The following is a 21,862-nucleotide window of genomic DNA, read 5'->3' on the forward strand; positions in this document are numbered from 1 at the left end:
CGATCTCGCAGTAACTATTTTACCACGTAAAATTACATTCTTTAAAATGATGTAAAAAATGTATACTTCTCGATTCTAAAATTTTTTAGATTATAATTAAATAAAATAATAAATATTTACTAAAAGCTATTTTTTAATGAATTATCTTTAGAAAAACGAATTTTATAATTGTGTGCAAAAAATTTTCGGTTCACTTGAAAAATTCTTAAGATATGGCGAAATACGCAAAAAATAAAATGTATAATAAGGGGTTCAAAGTTTGGACCGCTCTCTTGCCCAAACTATTGTGACTATTTCCCAGATTGCGGCAAAACTCTATATTTTGAGGGCCAAAAATCAGAATGCGTCGAAAGAAAGCTATGTTTATTAAGAGAAAGTATGATTTAGTGTCTAATTTCGTAACTTAAAATATCATTCGCACTAATTAATTTTCATATAAGAAGTCACCCCTTCGAAACATTAAGATTGAGTTCTCTAGTACGTGAAAACCCTATCATTAGATCAGCTTATTTTCTTGGGCACTGTACATTATTATGTATATGCTTGAACAAAGGGCAAAATAAAAAGCGAAACAATTTTACAAACAAAATAATTTTTGATATTCTAATCAGATTTTTTTGTACATTGAAATGAATACCTTAATTACTTTTTGATGTTTTTCCGCTTTTAAAGACTCAAATCATTTTGATTCGACGGAGTAGCCTTAAAAACGGAAATTACTTTTCAGTTATAAAATCAGACACAAGCATAATTTCTCAGAATAAATATGTTTTTTTTTTTCAACGGATTTGTATTTTCGACCTGTAAAATATGAGGATAGAAATAATCTGGAAAATATGGTCTCATTAGTTAAATTAGGGGTGCAATCAAAAGTTCGAGCCCTTTAATTAAGCAAAACCCATTTGCCCAATTATAAAACTCATTTATCCTAATAGATAACAGTTCATTATTTAATTTAATAATGGTCGAAATTTTTTTCGTAGCAGAGAATACAATTTTTTAACTCATTTTAAGGTAAGTAATTTTAACTGAAAAAATCCAAAAATCTGTCAAATACAGTTTGTATAGTCATTATTTTCTACCATTTCTAAAATTTTTTCAGAGAGTGGGCCGTCTTGTTAATTCAAATAAAAAGCAATTTCCAATAACATTACATGTTTAAAACATGTTCTCAGCATATAGTGAACATGTTTAATGCAGATATGATCGTCAAAAAAATATTAATTGGATAAATTTGAAGCCAAGAAGTTAATAAAGCCTTACACATTATTTAAAAAAAAAAAATAATAAATAAATAAAAACAAAAACTCCATGAAATATCCACTTCAACTGACTTATTTTGGAACTCATCGATAATAAAAGATTTACAGCATTCTAAAACTCATTATAAGACGCCTCGTACAATGAAATTCGTTTCTTGACAGAGCATCAAAAAAGATGGCAAATACGGCCATATTACCAACATCCCGATCCAGTTACCTTTTGCAAATAATTCAATTGTCTCCCATAATGAAAAAAATGACTGATCATCGAAGTGGGGTGTGAAAAGGACTACGCACCAGGGTAACATTAGTAACATAACAGAAAACGTCTACTGCGTATGACAACCTAAATGACAACCAAGGACAAAAATAGAAGGAACTCATTTTCGTCATTCATCACGTCCTCTCGTTCATCTTACGCGGAAACATTAGGTGCTCTCTCTCTCTCTCACTCCAAACATATCCACCATTAGCCCACGCTTCAACAATTGAGGAGTGAACTTTCTATAATGGAAAAGTTTTCTTAGAACTAAGCACCAGGAGGTTATTTTAAAAGTTTATGAATCATTTAAACATTTCATTTAAAAAGCAATTAACTTTATTCAAAGCCTTTTGCGTTGGGAAAAAATTGATAATGTTTGTGAGGACCAAGGTATTATTTCATTTTTCAAAACCAGTGTCAAAGTTTTATAGTGCTAATAAATCCTATTAGCAAAAATTAGAATTCAACATAATCATTGTTGTGACTTATTGCAATAAAATGATCATTGGATGGAAAATATTAAATATTTATATTCGTATAGAACTTTAAATACTCAAATGCGCGATTTCGAATAAATCGATAGTAATAATATCGTTTTTAAAAAATCGATATTTTGAAAACGATTGATTTACGACGGTATATTCGCGTCAAAAAGTAAATAGTCAAATTGGAATTCATGTATTTCAACATCATATAAAAAATATCGTTTGAAGAACCAGGTGTAAAAGACCGTCAAAACGAAAAATAACTGCCGAGAAAATGGTCGTAAAATGATGTGGAATAATGATAGAATAATCGCAAATAAAGCACACCGAAAAGTGATTACTCGAATTCGAAGTTCGGATGTCAAAAAATCGTATTAAAAGACCACGTTGAAACAGTCGAAAAATCGTTAAATAACCCCTCAAAAATGTTAGAAAAACGAGGTGAATTTACAACGATATAGACGCGAAATGAGTAAGTTAAAAATTTAAAAGTCTGGGAACATAAAGACTGTAGTAGTAAATCTTCAATTTCTATGTTGTTTTAGTTATCAATCTGGCTTTTTCAATTGTATCTGTTCATTTTACAATTATTTTCTGAAATATAAATTTTTTCTTAAGTTTTCAGAGGACAACAGTTTATAAAGCCCTATACTGAAGAATAAACTTTCAACTTAGTTCAACTCCAGGCATGAAACATAGTTGTACGAATATTTTTTAGTTAGTAGGAAAACACATTTAATATTTTTTTAAAAAAACGTTATTTAACAGAGCAAAAAGATGATTTTTAATACTGTTTTGCAATTTTAAATGCTTAGTTTTATTAATTGTTGTAATTACGTATGTATAATAATTGGCACAGTTTTAACGGAAAATACAATTTTTTTTATTACGCTACTTATACATCTTTAGCTGTTTAATATCTGTAGACAACTAAAATGATTTATTATGAAATGCCGCGTTTCAATAGCAGTGATATTTAAAACTAAATCGTTTCATATCCAAATTTTTTTTAAAAAAAAGAAAAAAAGGTATTAAGAATATTTAATTTTTTACGTTTTCTAAAAAAATAAACTATTACGGATTACCATTACTTGTTACTTGCCAGCGATGATAATTTGAATAATATTTTTGAACTTATTTTATAACCAACGTTGAACAGCCAACTCAATCCTCAGTTAAGACTATCAATGTTCAACTCCATAGCCTTGTAATTTTGAACTTAACCGAGAAAATAAAGAACACCAAGATGAAGCAATGGGATAAACTAGCATTCATAGAGGATATTTTGATGGAATGAACCCGCATTTGTGTTACATGGAGATGAAAAACACGAACACGGTTAGCCCGAAGGCAAGGGGTTCAAACCCATAATCTGTCTATCACTGAAGATATTTCAGGCCCGCACTATGGTCTCAGCAAGCCGGGAGCAGAATTCGTATTATAAGTCAGCCATTGCTGGGATTCGAACGTTGGTCACCTCATTGGGAAGCGAATCCTCTATCCCCTGACTCACTGCGACTAAGTACATATATAGATAATAACGATTAGAAAGTAGTGAAATATACGGATAGCTTACTTCTACCGAAAAGAAAATTTAAAAATGGAACATTCGAACGAATAGCCCTTTATCTTTCCTGGGTAACTAGAAACCCTTTTACTAAGAAATGCCTCGACAACCAATGAAAAAGTTCGTCAGCCAAGTCTGTCTATTTTTATTATTAGAAAAAGAGATAAAGAGGNAAAAAAAAAAAAAAAAAAAAAAAAAAAAAAAAAAAAAAAAAAAAAAAAAAAAAAAAAGTATTAAGAATACTTAATTTTCTACCTTTTTTAAAAAAATAAACTATTAGGGATTACCATTACTTGTTACTTGCCAGCGATAATAATTTGAATAATATTTTTGAACTTATTTTATAACCAACGTTGAACAGCCAACCCAATCCTCAGTTAAGACTATCAATGTTCAACTCCGTAGCCTTGCAATTTTGAACACAACCCAGAAAATAAAGAACTCCAAGATGAAGCAATGGGATAAACTAGCCTTCATAGAGGATATTTTGATGGAATTAACCCGCATTTGTATTACATGGAGAGGAAAAACACGAACACGGTTAGCCCGAAGGCAAGGGGTTCAAACCCATAATCCGTCTATCACTGAAGATATTTCAGGCCCGCACTATGGTCTCAGCAAGCCGGGAGCAGAATTCGTATTATAAGTCAGCCATTGCTGGGATTCGAACGTTGGTCACCTCATTGGGAAGCGAATCCTCTATCCCCTGACTCACTGCGACTAAGTACATATATAGATAATAACGATTAGAAAGTAGTGAAATATACGGATAGCTTACTTCTACCGAAAAGAAAATTTAAAAATGGAACATTCGAACGAATAGCCCTTTATCTTTCCTGGGTAACTAGAAACCCTTTTACTAAGAAATGCCTCGACAACCAATGAAAAAGTTCGTCAGCCAAGTCTGTCTATTTTTATTATTAGAAAAAGAGATAAAGAGGAGATACCGATAGAGAATGAATCGTTTTAAAGAAAAACAACTGTTTCTGAATAAACATTGTTAATGCATAATTAAAAGACTTCGTTTCAATATATAAATAACATCATCGCATTAAACCTTAGAATAGAATAATACCAAGCTCTAATGTCGTTTTGATTATTCTACCACAATGCCGGCCAATCGCCAGAATATAAAAGCCATTATTACTTTTAATTGAGAGAGAAGGGTCATTAAGAGGATAGTAAGAGCGCGAGACAAAAGGAATCTCAAAATAACTAGCTAGAACATACAAGCATGTATCATGAGTTGAAAAAAAAGTCAACAATGATTTTTCTTTTCAAAATAAATACATAAATATTATGAGGTTAATACAACAAATTCTTATTCTAAATATTTCGTGTAAAATCTATAATAATAATCAATAAGAAATACATCAGTTCGATAACTAAATCTTAGCATTATATGCATAAGGATACGTAGGATCGCAACAAACCTTAACCCATTTGTTTTTAAGCCCTATTAAAAGAATGCCTCCTTTTTACCGAAACAGAAAAAAGTGGCAGCATAAGTGTTTCCATATTAGGATTTACGGAAACAAGATAGTTCTTTTTATCATAATATTTAATCACTTTTTTAAAATAAATGTTATAAATTTATCGTCGAAAATCAAAGTATAGTATAAAATTTTAAATAAAGCAGTAGATAACAGAAGAAAATGACCATTTGGTATAATTAATATGCCAACAAATAACCACTTCACACAATAAAGTCAAATTTTTCCAGCCTTATGCAAGCGTTAAGCATAGACCTCCATTAAATTTTAAATTTTCACTACATCCTAATATTGTTGTTTCATCATTACAGCCCTTAATTTACAGTTTCTAACAACGAATCTGTAAATAATTCTGAGGAATTCTTTATTTTCTTTTATAAAATTCGTACAGTCCTTTTCTACTCCTAAGCATTTCTAAGCACAGGTTTCCATTTTCAACTAAAGGTGTTGTATACGTTTATTTTTAAATTTATATATTAGAGATTGTTACTTGTTCAATGCTCAATAGATAAATTTACCTTTACAAAAACGTCAGTCAATATTAATATCTGAACAGGTGAAAATTTATGACTCTTTCATATAAATTGAAATTGTTTCATTGTGTCTAAATATACACGCTTCTTCGCTGACGCACTAAAAATAAGTGATATATCAGTCCACGAATAATCTGATTTAATACTCTTTTCCATCTATTCAACTTAGCAATCTGAGCTTAAGGGTGTCAACACAAGATGAATGAAGCTCTTAATCACGAATAAACTTTAGTGACGTAAATTTTAAATACTGCGAATGTTAATATTTACCTTGGAGATTAAAAACAAATGATTTGATTGACACTAATGCTAGTAACAGAAACAAGATTTATGTCTAAGAATTTTTATTTTCCCCACTTCGGATTACTAAGACATTGTTGAATAATGTGTTAGGATAACTTCTGAAACCTTGATGAAGCTTCTAAATCGGATTTAATATAAAATTCAAAAGAGAATTGATGCAAGCAAAGAAAAATATTTTTCAGGGACTCTGGCTAGATTTAAATATAATAATTGATACTTTTGAAATTGATTTTTTTCCCGCTCTTCGGATTACGCTAAGACATTACTGAATTATGTGTTAGGATAACTTCTGAAACCTTGGTGAAGCTTCTAAATCGGATTTAATATAAAATTCAAAAGAGAATTGATGCAAGCAAAGAAATTTTTTTTTTCGGGGACTCTGGCTAGATTTAAATATAATAATTGATACTTTTGAAATTGATTTTTTCCCCCGCTCTTCGGATTACGCTAAGACATTATGAATTATGTGTTAGGATAACTTCTGAAGCCTTAATGAAGCTTCTAAATTGGATTTAATATAATATTCAAAAGAGAACTGATGCAAGCAAATAAAAATATTTTTCAGGGACTCTGGCTAGATTTAAATATAATAATTGATACTTTTGAAAGCTCTAATTAAATAAATAAAATATAAAAATTAAATAGCTCCGAGCTACATTTTTCAAGAAGGTTAAGAAATTCAATATTCGTCAGGCCTAAATTAAAAAGCGTAGGGTGCATCACTTGCGAAGACGTGGGGGAAATTTTCGCTTGTGATGCGTTTATTAGATAAGTTTAGAGCACACACGTTTTTATTTTTTTGGTCTGGCGGCAAATGTTGAATTATTTTACGTTTCATAGAATTATTATATTACTAAAGTTGCAATAATATGGTGTTATTATACTATGTTTTACGTTGATTTCAGTTCACTTGGAAAGCGTAGTTCTTAATTATTTTATTATTATATATATATTTTTTATTTTTACAATTACTTCATGTTTGTAATTTCCTATTTACCTTCCTTTAAGTTCGAACTGAGTGTAAAATATTGATAGTGTTTTTGAATTTATTCATTGAATTAATTACATTTATGGTTTTAACAAATTTTATTATGAATCTCGACTTTAAAATATTTATTTATTTTTTCAATTTGCCAGAATTTTAAAAATGAGTTTTCAAAACCTCAAGTGCAAAGTTAACTACAAATGAATCAATGAATTCGAAAACCGATCATCTCCAACGAAACTAACTTCACGGTAAAGACAAAAAACTAAATATTTAAGTATCAGCTTGATCTATAGAGCTTTTTCTATTTTTAATATTAAAATATGGCTGGTTGCAAAATATTCCATTGCGATTGTGCGATAGCATCAGTTTTTTAATTTGAGAAATAATTAGAACTTGTCGAATTATCAGAGGCGAAAATATTAATAATTTGTCATTCAAGACTTTATATTTAAGTCTTAAACTACATATTCAAGGATACTTGTAAAGATTCTGAAATATTTTGGACTATACCTATCTATGCTGAGCCACTTACTAATTTCGTCATAGAAAGACAAAAACTCATTTGGTTTATATTTCCCCCAATGAATAAATATCTATAGATTTCAATTTTAATTCTAAAAGTACTACCGTAAATAGTAAAAAAAAAAAAATTTCCATAAGCTATAAGAGTTCATCAATGAATCTCACAAATTCAAAGAAATGGTTTATAATATAACTGTTAAGGAATTTTATTATTGAAAAACTTAACTGACAAGAAAAATATCCATCATTACAAGCTTACTACACATATCCTTATTATGTTATGTAATGCGCAGTGAATTATAGAGCAAACCAGGAAAATGCACTTGCCTAGTAATTAAGCAATTGGAAAAGAAAGAAAGAAAAAAAAAACTGTTAAGAATAGATTGTTAAGTAATAGAAATAATTGCAAATCAAAACAAATAGGTGAAGTTCAATGACAAATTTACGAATTGCGTAGAACTAAAGAACGGATTTATCAATTAAAAATGATTTTTAACAACAAACTGGGTGGGAAAAAAACAAAGAAACCTTTACAGTATATTTTGATTTTAACACTATATTATTTTCTAGAGAGGTGATTTTTTTTTTCTTCCAAAAAAGGTTTGGCATCTAAAAACATATTAATATTTATTTTGTAATCCTAATACTAGTGTTTTTATTCATGTCAACTAAGATACTAATTTAATTGCACAAAGAACACATTGTAATAGGCTAATTAGTATTAATTCTGAGAAAATTTACAAAATCATACACAAGTAGCTACAAGTAATCATACACAAGCAATTAGTTACCTCAGAATAATTATACTTAAAATAAAAATTAAAAAAATAAAATCTGATTTACCAAGGGACACAGTTATAATTGTAGTCTGGAAAATATGGTCCCGTTAGTTTGATCAAGAGAGTAAGAGGTTATAAACCTTAATGTTATTTTTAATTTTTCTCCATAACTCACTGCGTACAGTTTGTCTAAGCTAAAAACTCCTCCCGCCATAAAGTCCGAGGCCGTCTGGTGTTATGAAAACAAGAATGGCGCATTTTAGGGAGGGTAGCTTCGCTCTAGGACTAACACAACAGACCGAAGAAAGAAATTCCCTTTCTCTCGCCGAAACCACACCAGAACAGTGACCCCGCACTCCTACTTGAAATAGTCATACCTCGTTATCATAGTCACCGCCACAGGTCCTGACGAATGTCTGGGGGAGTTCTTATTTTAGACAAACTACACATCAATTTTGCACTCATTTAAATCTTAATTTCATAATTTATTTTATTTTAGAACGGGCGATGAAGAGCCGACCCAATTCTGAGTTCACGACTATGCAATTTTCAACACCGTAGCCTTGTAGTTTTGAACCCAATCCATAAGACAAGGGAACTCCGATATCAAGCATTGGGGCAAACTAAACTTCGGGCAGGACTTTTTTCGTGGAACTAATCTGCTTTTGCGTTACACGGAGATGAGAACTACGAAAATCTCCCATGGTAAAGCCCGTTGGCTTAGGAATTCTACCATTTAAACCATTGGGACTTCATAGATAACGGTGCTTTGGGAATCATCCCGCAAACCCGCTAGAGGTGGGGGGGGCGCCATGTTTATACATAGAAAGTAAATTTTTATGTCTGACAGTCGTAACTTAATATCGATTGCACGAATATTTTAGTGTTTTCTTGAAACATTAGGATTAACTCAAAATATATAAAAAAAGAAGATATTTAGTAGACTTTTCATATCTTAAAAGCACACTTTTGTGTTTAACGAAATATTTACGTCAGTCATGCGCAAAATATCCAAGCAGGAATACAGAAAGAAATTAAGAGACATTAACTACGCATAAGGACAATTTATACTTCCTTATTGTAGCAAACTTCTGTTGCGTATTCATTTTAAAATTATAACTAAATAGTATATTTTAAATGAGAAAATATAATCTTTGAGTAATTTAAAATCAGATTCCATGTAATTCTAAAAAAGAGAGCTTTTGTCTAAATCAAATTTTATAATTGTTTCCATTGAGAATGAATGTGACATTAGATAATGAATCTAATATCACAAAGGAAAAAATGCCGACAATTCAAATATGAGATCCCAGGTTCGAAACTAAAGTTGGCAGGCAATTTTTTTTTTTCACTTTAACTAGCCTTAATCATTATATTCCCAAACAATTTTCAAAAATCTCAATTAAGCATTATTTACGTACGGAACCAGTAATTGGTATTAATGATTTAGTAATACAAATTATCAAATCTGCTCAATATAGCTAGAATTGCATAGTACAGATGACGCAAAAAAATGCCTCGATTATTCATTAATAAGAAAACATTATATTTAAAAAAGGGAACATTTCCATTTCCAAAACTCTTTGAAAATAAATTAAATTTCGGGTTCTGAGGCTGTGGCAGAGACATGAGAACTTTTTTTCTTTTCTCGTAGTTAACGTACTACTGCTTATTAACATTTTGAAGTCTATGGTTGCAGAATTTATGCAGTGAATCTGTAGCACTAAGATTTAAATTTGACTACAACCTCAAAGACAGACAAAAATTATTAATATAAAATTTCAGCTTAATGCAACATACTTGTAGCAAAATTTGCAAATACCAAGTTACACAAAAATGTATGTTATCGAAATTTCAGTGAATTTTGTTCAATGATACTAAGGAAAAGAATAATCATTATATACAGTTAAGTCTGCAATCAAGAAACAGAAGGAAAAAAATCTTAACTTTTTGTACTTTGCAGTGTTCTTTCAATTCAGTTTTCATTATTAGAGAAAAGTTCAGAATTGCTTTAAAAGGAAGTCTCAACAATTTCCCACCATTTGTTTACTTTTCAAAAATAAAACTCAAGTGAAAACAATCTGCAACGCCTGCCGCCGTGCTGGTAGGTGTATCTGCTAACAAGAATTTGTGTAATAACTTCTCAAACTCATCTTCATTACATGTTTACGAAACTACACACGAAATGAAAAAGTGAAATAAATGTTTTATATGTTACAGATTTTAGTAGAACATCGATTATCTGAACCTTTTTTACCCCAATATCTTTGTTAATTGCAGACGATTCAGCAAAAATTATTTTTTTCCCCACAGGCGCAGTTTTTTCGTCTTTTCTTTAAATTCTTTAATTTCAATAACAGGTATCGCAATGCAGTAATAAATGCGGCCTTAAAAAAAAATGAACAAATAAAGAATTAAGAATTCTTTGTTCTGCATATCTTTGATCTGCACATCGAATTGTTCATTTTCTGTATTTTACGTTGGTTTTACTACGTAAATCTTTAAGTTAAAATTTCCGGTGTTTCATCAATTTTTTTCTTCATAATTATTGGTTTAGTTTATCTGCTAAAAGAAACGTGTAATATTATTCGTACTAAAAAAAATAATAAAATTAAATAATTTAGAAGTGTGAAAGAACAGGGAAAAAGTTTTGCAAACCTCGCCAGGGTTTCGTGCATATCAATGAAATGAACTAACCATTTGGAATGCGATACTGCTTTGTACAAGTGGTTTACATGAAGTAGGTTCAGTCCCAATTATTTCGGATAATTGAGGTTCCTACTGTATTTTATGCAAACAAGTTCATTGATCTCAAAAGCAAAAATTTTTTACTTTTTACGTTTAATTGTTCTGTCAGGAGCAATAGGTCAGGGATCTTTTATTCACCTAGTGACACTTTTAAATATACTGGCACTCTGACAGCAGTCTGAAGACGCCATTGATCGAAGAATACAAGTAACAGGAAAATTACACTTCCCGATTCTTCGCTCCGTTTTTTTACATGAAGGTCGGTAAAAAAGACGAAATAAAATGCTGCTACCAACCATACCTTTGCACCAAAATATCTGCCCTATTTATCGCCATACGTTTTGAACGCTTTAGAAGAGATTTACTTGTCTAGTCTTGTTTAAAAATCGCGATACCACATGTTTTTAAGAGTAAATGATAGTATTCAGAATTACTGTGACGATGATGTAATGAGTTATGAAGTTTTTACTTAATTCTTACTAACAAAATATATTTTTATTCGAAAATCAATTTATAAAATTGAATTACTTATGTAAATTGTTGTGCTACTTCATAACTTCATATTGTTTCAAGTGCATTTAAAATATTCAATAAATTACTTGGCGGTGTCCTTTTTTTTTTCAAAAAATATTTTACTTTTTTAATGTAACTCTGTCTTAAGAAAGGTTTTTTTTTTAAACCCAGATAGTTATTCTCCAAATTTTATTTTTTTTAAAGCAAAATTATACATGTCTTTTTTTTACATAAAAATAATTAATATTTATTAATATTATTATGATATTATATTAATATAATTATATTATTAATACAAGAAAGGCAATTTTTAATTAGTTAAATTTTATTGTTAAGTATTTTCTTCCGAAAATAGTGTAAATTGTAACATAACTTCTCAATTTTAAAACTTACAGAATATAAGCTTTTTAAAAGCACATGAGATATTCAAATCCTGAAAAAGATATTTTTGTTTACTTTTCTTTTCAATTAAAAAAAAAAAATCTCAAATATACTAAATGAAAATTTAAAAAACGTCTCCTCATACCAGCTAAACTTTAATATCCTAGAGGAAGATTGTTCCCAGTGCAGTAATGATATAAAGCAGAAAAGTTTAGAGTCAATATAATTTCTTTTAAAATTATGTATCACTTAAAAATACCATTGAAGATGATGAGGATAATCAGGTTTTTCATGTGTTTATTTGAATTAATTATAAATCATAGAAGAAAAAATAAAAATAAATAACAATTGGGCTAATATTAACATGAAATTTAAACACTAATTTCAGAAAGAAAAAAAAGACTAAAGTAAAAAAGAATAGTAAATTGTGCTTAAAGTGATAAATCTCATCTCCAGGCTTTCGAAATAATTTGGCTTATCTTATTTTTTTCTTTGATCCTTCTAATGTAAAAGTTTTATCAAAGATTATCACAGATAGAGATTATCTTAATGGGGAAAACAGGTCTAATCTTATATCTGGTTTAAAAATCTAGAAATCTTTGGGCTATCTAGTGGCTTACTTATGCAATACATTAATCACTAATAAAATAAGATAAACAACTCAAGAAGCTTGGTGATAAAGGAGAAATTATCAGAATAACTAGATAAAACTTCAACACACAAAACAAGAACTAAAATTCTCAGCCAAATAGGGACAATTTGGTCTTACATACATTTAACATGTTCAAGAATCTATGCTTGAGATAAATTAAGAACATGCAAATAAAGCTTGAGGAACCACCATAGAAAGACTGCATAATTACACCAACTAGGACCAAAATAATAAGCTATTGAATCAAAGTTCCAAAAGAATCTTTTGAAGAAAAAAATATTTTTTTAAAATAAACGTTTGATTAAAAAAAAAAATACATATTCAAAGCATATTTAATCTTAGATTTAGTTGAAATAGCATTTTCGTTTTTTATACTATAAGCAACATGGAGTGCTGGAAACAATTTAGGGAAACCTAAAGTATTTTAATTATATTAAAGCTTGCTATAGTAAAAGCTCAATGTTTTTTTTTCTAATAAAAAAGGATATAATATTACAGTTTAAAAATAACAGTAAAAAAAGTGTTTCAAAGATAACTTCCAAAAATTATTTTTCAAATAAATCAGTAACCAAATGTTTTGTAATGAACATTAAGTCTTTATTTCAATAATAAACAGAAAGTCTTAGAAGAAAACTTTCTAGCTTACATAATCTTAAAAATGAAAGTTATTGTATAAAAAAACGGTTCCTGTCAACTTACGTTTAAAATTTTTAAAAATCAACCTTTAGATAAAACTTAAATACAGAAATGCATCATAATATGCATGTTAGTACACAGATTCAATACTAAAACAAAGGGCAATTTTTTTTGAAATTTCAAATTACCTGGTCAGTAAAGTTCATATGTGAAAGTGGGGTCAGATTTAATCAAGATATTGTTTTTTTGTGTAATATATTATTCTTGAAGTTATAGAAGTAGTGTTCTTTTATAAATGATTTCTTTCTAGAAAAAGTCAAATCACAGTTGGGTAAGTAATTATTTTTTACAGTAGACAAATCACAAATCAATACTTTAGATTTTCTAAAAGAATAAAAATTGATAGAGTCATTTTCGAAACTAATAAACATTTTAGTCTGTACCGTAAATACAACAAAGAAGTTTATATTTGGTGAATATTTCCAGAGTGGAACTTTGAATTGACCAAAAGAAACTATGCAGTCCTCATACTTAGAATAAAACTTTAAAAATAAGCAGAGTATAAGCACAAAATAAACAGAAATGTTGGCCGGAGACCACTAAAATTTAACTAAAACTACCATAAAGTAATAATCAGTGATCTCCCACAGCAGTAAAGGGATGGTAACCTGATATATCCCCCCACCCCTCCTCAGTTTCATATTTAGATCTGTGTTTTTGTCACTTAAAAGCATATTCCATCATGATCCTGATGCTAAATATTCCTTCAGGTACTGGTCTTCTTAACCAGTGACTTAATTTTTACCCTGAAAATATACATTAGCTCGTCTGGAGGACAGATATGAGTTTTATCTAAGGTTTGGGTTTTTACCAGTATAAAGATGGGAATAATTGCCAGAACCTTCCAAACAGTACCCTTGCTTTTTTATTAGCCAACAGTGGTATATCATTTATAATCAATTTTTTAAAATTAAAGTATGATTTTATTGATACTGAATGTTTTATCCAAGGAATAAGTTTTATAAATTGATACTCAAACTACTCCTATATCGACTCTAAATTAAGAAATAGACTCGGTGTACAAAAAGCTGCAGAACTAGTATTTAGTTAAAGAATGAAAAGAGGATAAAAATTAAGATTGGAAAAAATGTCTGGATTATTCAAAGATGCTCATAAAAATAGCAGAAGCAATAAAAATCATTTTCTGATGGTAAAAAATAAAATGCTTCTTTTTTTAAAAACAATAAAAGCCACTAGAAAAACATCTTTTATGAAAGTTTTAAAAACCTTGGGAAAAATATGTTTTTCTAAAGCTGGTAAGACCCTCACTTAGTAAATACAATACTAACATTGTAAGTTACCTTCATTATTATTATTATTTTTTTTTTAAACTTCATATTTGCCACTGCTGTGCTTTTTTCTGACCACAAAATACAATACATTAAAGTGATGTACAAACTATGTGAGTTACGAAAACATAAAATTAAGAAAACTTAAAATCTATATATATATTTCTCTTACACGGCGACAAAAAAAAAATCTCATTACAACTTCCCGAATGGCAACGCTAGAAAATCAACCAATGATTGCCGTTAAAAATGTCACATGCCGAAACTAGCTGAGTTGGCTCAACATATAGCGCTTTTAAAAACGGAAACTGAAATAACAATTCAGCTGCAGCAATCTTATACCATTAAGCTAGGCAGAAGTGAGTAGTGAATTACTGTCTATAGATCTCTATTTTAGTATTTCGTCGAAAGTGCTTTTTTTCACGAATTTATACATTACGAATGTATTTGACGATTTTTGATTTATACCACGAATTTATTTGTTTTATTATTTTCACTAGTTATTCATTGAAAAATGAGTCTCTATTTGAATTCAAAATTTTAAATGACTTAGTATTTACCAAAAAATAAATTTTTTTTTTAAAAAAAGTTATGTGGATTTGAATGATTGTTTTGAATTCTTAGAATTTTGTGTATTTGCAATGTACCTAAGTTAGTAGCGAGCGAAGCAAACCATACAAGNAAGATAAACAAATTTGTGAAGGATCCGATTAAAAGAAAAATCATTTTGTGAAGGGTCCGTTCTAAAGTCAAAATATTTCGTGAAGGGTCCGTTTTTATGAAAATATATTTTGTGAAGGGTCCGTTAACGGACCCAAATTTCTTCTTAACAGACCCCTGTACATATATATTTCTCTTACACGGCGACAAAAAAAAACTCTCATTACAACTCCCCGAATGACAAAGCTAGAAAATCAACCAATGATTGCCGCTAAAAATGTCACACGCCGAATTTAGCTGAGTTGGCTCAACATATAGCGCTTTTAAAAACGGAAACTGAAATAACAATTCAGCTGCAGCAATCTCATACCATTAAGCTAGGCAGAAGTGAGTAGTCTTTGTCTATAGATCTCTATTTTAGTATTATGTCGAAACTGCTTTTTTTCACGAATTTATATATTACAAATGCATTTGACGATTTTTGATTTATACCACGAATTTATTTGTTTTATTATTGTTATTAGTTATTCATTGAAAAATGAGTCTCAGTCAATGAGTCTTTATTTGAATTCAAATTTATTTTAATGACTTAGTATTTACTAAAAAGATGTAATTTTTTTTAAAAAAAAAGTTGTTATATGGATTTGAATGATTGTTTTGAATTCTTAGAATTTTGTGTATTTGCATTGTACCAAAGTTAGCATCGAGTGAAGCGAGCTTGGTTTGCGAAGCAAACCATATAAGATTGCGTAGCAATTTTCGGGGTTGGCGAGCGTTAGAGAGCAGGGGACACAGCCCACTAGTATATAATAATTATCAAAGAATCTATATGACACAAATTTTAAATCTAACAAAAATCATGAGCATTATCATTATTTAATCGCTTCCCTGATTATCTCGAGCTAACTCAGGCATGTATAGATTGCAAATATTTATTATCCCGAGTAAACTCTGGGAATAGTAGAATTCGTCAATACGTTTTCTTTTATCACGTTTCTACTCAAATCAAAAAATAATGATAATCTGCTGTGATTGGAAGTTTGCCAACTTTTGTTTAAGAGTTTTGCTGTTTGTAGGACTGCAGGCGTGTTTTGTGCAATTGTATATACGATGATTGCTGAATTTACATAGAAAAAGAGTAAAAAAGCGAAAGTAAAAGCAACGTAGCGTGTTTGTGGGACTGCAGGCGTGTTTTGTGCAATTGTATATACGATGATTGCTGAATTTACATAGAAAAAGAGTGAAAAAGCGAAAGTAAAAGCAACGTAGGTGATTTTTCAGATTATGTGAACAAATACAAAGACTAATATTTAACTTTTTTCATTTGCCCGAGATAATTTGGAATAGTAAACTGATGGTAAATTAAATATTTTATACACATAAAAAAATTAAAATTTCAACTTAGAACTTGTGTATTATGTTTTGATCTTGTTCCTTGTATTTATTATTGAAATAAAAATATATGTTGATTTTTTTGCTCTCAAAAAAATTGATAAGGGAAGCAGCTAACATCTTTAGAATATTTCGTACAAAATTTAAACCCAGGAATCTGATAACTAAATACGGCCATCAAACTCTAAATCAAAGACACCTTATACATAGAAACACTTTTATCTCCAATCTATTAGATGGACATGGAAAGATTAAATAGAATAATGCAGATATGCATGTAAATTTGCTATTGATAGGAGATAGATAAAAAAATGTTCCACTAATTGAGCAGGTGGACTTAGTCACTATTTTCTTCATCTAATGCATGAAATTTAATAACATGTTTCTATTAATAAATATGATATTTATTTCTAATGATTCAATGATATTAATCTAAAGTTTATAAATGGACATAGAAGTTATCTTCAGTTACATAGATAACAGTCTCTAAATTAAAAGATTCTTTTTAAATGTATTAGAATGTTATCACCAATGGAACAACATTGAAAAATATTTAACATATTAAATTTTATATCACCCAATTTTGTATTTACCACTCAATTTTATATTAATATTATTTAACACAAATTTTATATTTTATCACTCAATCAAATATAAAAATAAATGCCAAACTTAATAATTAACTTTTAAGAGTAAAATACACAGAAAATTAAAAGTTTTCGCTGATAGTCATACTATGATACCATGGGGTACGGAATTAAAATACATGGTCAAAATAGCTCTCTAAACTTCACACATTTTTTTCTTCGACGTTTACTAAATACTTGCAAAAAGATAGATTATTTTTCACCGCGTTAACACCTCTACATGCTTTTTTTTTTCCTTCTATTTTTCCCTTTAAAATTAATTTGGTGCCTCGGCGATTGCAGATCACAATACAGAAATATCCTCAATCATTCAAAATTATTTTCTTTATTTGTGTGTAATATTGAAGGAGACTTTTAGAGATTTCTAATTATTGTAGGAGACACCCCATGTACAATATTCATATTATTACTATTCAGAAAATAATACATTAATATCCAAAATTGATATTCTGAATTTATCCCAAGATTTTCTTACACTAACCATTAAAGCTTTAAAAACATCCGTTAATAATACAATAAAGAAATATAGCTAGAGTCTAATGCTTGATCTTAGTTTTTTATCTGTGGATATAATACTCTAATTTATAACCAAATATTGATTGATAAATGAATATTTGATTAGTTAAGCATTAATAAGCGTATCTAATAATTAAAAGAGTAGGATTAAAACAACGTAATTCAAAGGAAAATAATCACTATAAACTACATTTTTTATTACACTGAACAAAATATGATAAATGTATACAAGAATAAATTTAAACACCGTGATAAGATTATATTTTCAATAAAACGGGCGATATCTAGTTTAATAAAGTACTTTCATTACATTTATTTAGCATATTAACCTACTAAAACTACATTTTATTTTTTGCATGATAATTTACTTAAATCCTCATATTACATTTGATATATTATAACAAAAACTATTCTGAATTTTATCATCAGATTAAATTTTTAATGAATCGGAAAGTATCTTCTTTTGTATTATAATAAATATAATGTGATATAAAAATATAAATGAAATAAAATCTCATTTTACTTACGGAAATTCTGTAGTGCCAACCATTGCTTTAGTTCGAAATTCAAGATTTAAATAGAAAGTGGAAAAATAATTAATGATAATAAGAAATATTTTAAACTAACAACTATATCTTAGTTCGAATAATTCTCTGTAGATTTATATAAATTTTGTTATTTTCAGTGAAAACGAAGGCAGCAGAACTGCGAGCACAAGAAAATAGCTAGCAGCCGTATCAAAATATAAAAACGAAAAGAACGATTTGCGACGGACAATACAGTTAACATTCAGACAGACTATTTATTTTATAACTGTAAACTATAAACAGACATTTTCTTGTAAACGTCATAAGATTGTTAACCAATAGACAAAAAGAACGTTGAAAACCACGTGCTTAAAAATGACCAATAAACGGGGTCTTCTCCATGTAGTCTCAAAACGATAATTCTTTAATCTTAATCGGATTTCTAGTTATTTAATATGGATGATATAATGGATGGTGTTTTCAATAAAAATGTAAACAATACTCGGCACCTACTCTAGTTCCGGTTAAAAAGTTTGCAGCTGCTTACTACATGTTATTCTGATAGGCGATATTTTCAAACGGATAATTTTGTTTTCAATAAAAGAAATAAATTAGATAATTTCTGAGCTCAAATCTGCCATATTTCATAAGATATTAATGTTAATATGTAATTCTGGTGAGTTTGAAGTGAAAATTTGTTTTAGTTTTTTAGAGATATATTGTTAAAAAAGGTGACATGGTTGCTAGATTTTGAATAACTCGCTTTTTTGGCAGTCTTGATATGGCCTCTTTCCATAAGTTTATTACTGTTTGTTCTTGTTGCAAGCTGTGCACCATCTTACGTTAGTGTTAACACTTTTAGCATTATAAACACAAGTAATAAGTAATGAAATACATTATTTGCAAGAATCTCAAAACACAATGATGCCAAATGACTTTAAAATACAACGGAAACAGTAACCTGGAAATTTAGGCTATACCGAGCTTGCAGCGTTCCCCAATGTAGAAAACACCATCCATATAAATGTAAACAATAACAATCTCGAGTTCAATACCTACTCTAGTTCCGGTTAGAAAGTTTGTAGCTGCTTACTACAGCTTATTCTGCTAGGCGATATTTTCAAATGGATAATTTTGTTTTCAATAAAGGAAATAAATTAGATAATTTCTGAGCATTTCATAAGATATTAATGTTATTAAGCAATGATGGTGAATTTGAATTTAAAATTTGTTTCAGTTAATTATAGATATATTGCTCAAAAAGGTGGCATGGTCGCTAGATTTAGAAAAATCAAACCACATGTTACTTCTACTTAATACTACAATTTTACAATTAATGTTAAAATTATATACCCTTTATAATTTTAACATTAATATAATTAAAATAATATAAGCGTACTGTCTTTTCAATTTTTCTTATTATATAACGACATTTTTATTAGTTATTGCATGTGGTATTTAGACTTCGAATTCGTTGTAAACACAAGAAAGAAAGAAACAAATACAACGTTTGCAAGCAGGGCCGTAACTACACCGGGGCAGTCGGGGCACAGCCCCGGGGCCCCGACGGTCAAGAGGGCCCCATATGAAGCGACCACATCATGTTTTTTCAAAATAAAGTACTCTAATTATATGTATGTAAGAAAGAAATTGTGTTAAGATAGAGTTGATGCAAATTTTCTTTTTTGTTATTGCGTACCTACTATAACACAAAGGAAACTATAACATAAAGGAAAGGGTAAAAAACGATAAAACATCTTTTCGCGAATTATTTCCCTTTCTCAAAAGGACAAACACGCTTTGCAGAGAAGGGTAAAGGCCACAACTGCATGTAGTTGATTGTTAACACTTTCTGTATATGGTTTACTTTACTCAGTTGTTTCCTCTACTATCTAGCGTCAGATCTAGTGGCGTGCCAACCAGGGGCAGACAGAGGGCCCCTCTAAAATTTAAGTGATGAGGTGAACGATGCGTTTCTCCCCTCCTGAAATTTAGACACTCACAAAAATAAAGTAAAATCGGTAATTCAAAAAAAAATTTTCATTCTCAATTTTGAAGCTATTTTTAAATAGAAAACTTTATATTCCTCTAACATTTATGTGCTTTACCTCTTCTGATATTTAGTTATTCGCCAAGACGAAGTCTAGTAAAATAGGTAATTTTAGAGAAAGACAAAAAAAAGTTATTCTTTCTCAGCTTTGAAAATATACATCAAGCAGGAAACTTTATTCTGTTATGGGCGATTAATGTGTTTTTTGATTTTTGGAAAAGTAAAGTAAAAGTGGAAAAAATATTTTATTTCCAATTTTCACTCTATTTTCTTCCGAAATAGTAATGAGGGGGTGAACATAGTGCTTCGCTTCTTCTGAAATTTTAAAGTGCTCAAAAATAATAAAAATTGGTAACTAAAAAAAATGTCATCTTTGAATCTATTTTCCAAATAGAAAGCTTTATTTTCTTCTAAAATAAAAGTGAGGGAGGGGGTGGAATTTGCTTCTCATCTTCTGAAATTTAAACATTAATAGAATAAAATCAAGTGAAGTTGGACATTTTAGAAGAAAAAAAATTGTTTTGTTACATAACTTCGGCGATATTTTCCAAATAGAAAACTTCATTTTTCTCTTAAATTATAGTAAGGGGATAGAAAACTTTATTTTCTTCTGATATAAAGTAAAGGGGGCTAAAATGTGTTTTGCATCTTCTGAAATTCAGACATTTGAAATAATAAAGTCTAGTAAAATTATTTAAAAAAAAAAAAAAAAACTTTGAAGCTATTTTCCAAAAAGAAAATTTTATTTTCCTCTTAAATTAAAGTGAGGGGGTGAATAATATACTTTACCCCTTCTGAAATTCAAACATTCGAAGGAACAAAGTCAAGCAGAATTTATATTTAACTCTTATTTTCGACTTTAAAACTATTTTCCAAATCGAAAACTTTATTTTCCTCTGAAATTTAATTGAGATGGAAGATAATATGCCCCAGCCCTTCTGAAAATTTGACATTCGCTACAATAAAGTAAAATAAAATTCAGAATTTTAGAAAAAGAAATTATTTTTTTTCCAATTTACTAGCTATTTTCCAAATTGAAATAACACCCCCCCCCCCACAAGAAAAATAGTTTGGTTTTGCTTCAGTTTTTTTCTACAAATTACAACTTTTAATTTATTAAAAAAATTTAAAACTAAAACACGAAAAGAGAAGAGGTGTTCATCATAAAAAAACATAACAGGTGTTTAGAAGACTAAAATAAGCACCACTGTTTTGCATCCTGAAAAATGCATCCTACACTGAGACTAATCGACATATTTTAAAGCATCTTTTGACTGTGGGTGGTATGAAGGTGTTAAAATCTTCATACCACCCGCAGAGTTAACCCACAGTTATCTGACTCCTCAAAAAATAGCCATCTCCTTTTACACTAAGAGGAAAATGACCTTTTGCTTCTTTAAATTGCCTAAATCATTTTTATGACCCTGGGCTCTTTTGTGCTTTTATGAAATGTCATATATTTACAGTACCATCTATATGTCCCTTAAGTTGTCTGAAACTAGCAATTATCTAGATGTTCTAGGAAAACGGATGTAAGCTTTTAAGGGATCCAAGGGGATGACTCTTGTTAACATTTACTTAGGTCATTTTGTCAAGA

The 21,862-nt window shown here is 29.3% G+C and overlaps 1 protein-coding gene across 12 annotated transcripts in view; it reads right to left on the reverse strand.

Annotated features, from left to right (window-relative positions):
* The window catches only part of LOC107436661 (mitochondrial glutamate carrier 1), a 43,848-nt gene extending 25,356 nt beyond the window's left edge, over positions 1-18,492 (reverse strand). For 11 of the 12 annotated variants that reach the window (XR_006225543.2, XR_006225546.2, XR_006225544.2 and 8 more), the window contains exon 1: positions 18,216-18,488. Coding sequence is in view for 3 of the 12 variants with exons in the window: in XM_043045735.2 (XP_042901669.1) it covers positions 18,216-18,238 (23 nt within the window). In the remaining 9 variants the exon portion in view is untranslated. Of the gene's footprint in view, positions 1-18,215 lie in introns of all 12 variants that reach the window. The other variant, XR_006225545.2, reaches the window with a different exon arrangement.
* Positions 18,493-21,862: the final 3,370 nt, after the last annotated feature.

This window comes from Parasteatoda tepidariorum, chromosome 10, assembly GCF_043381705.1.
Source record: "Parasteatoda tepidariorum isolate YZ-2023 chromosome 10, CAS_Ptep_4.0, whole genome shotgun sequence".
Lineage (NCBI taxonomy): Eukaryota > Metazoa > Arthropoda > Arachnida > Araneae > Theridiidae > Parasteatoda > Parasteatoda tepidariorum.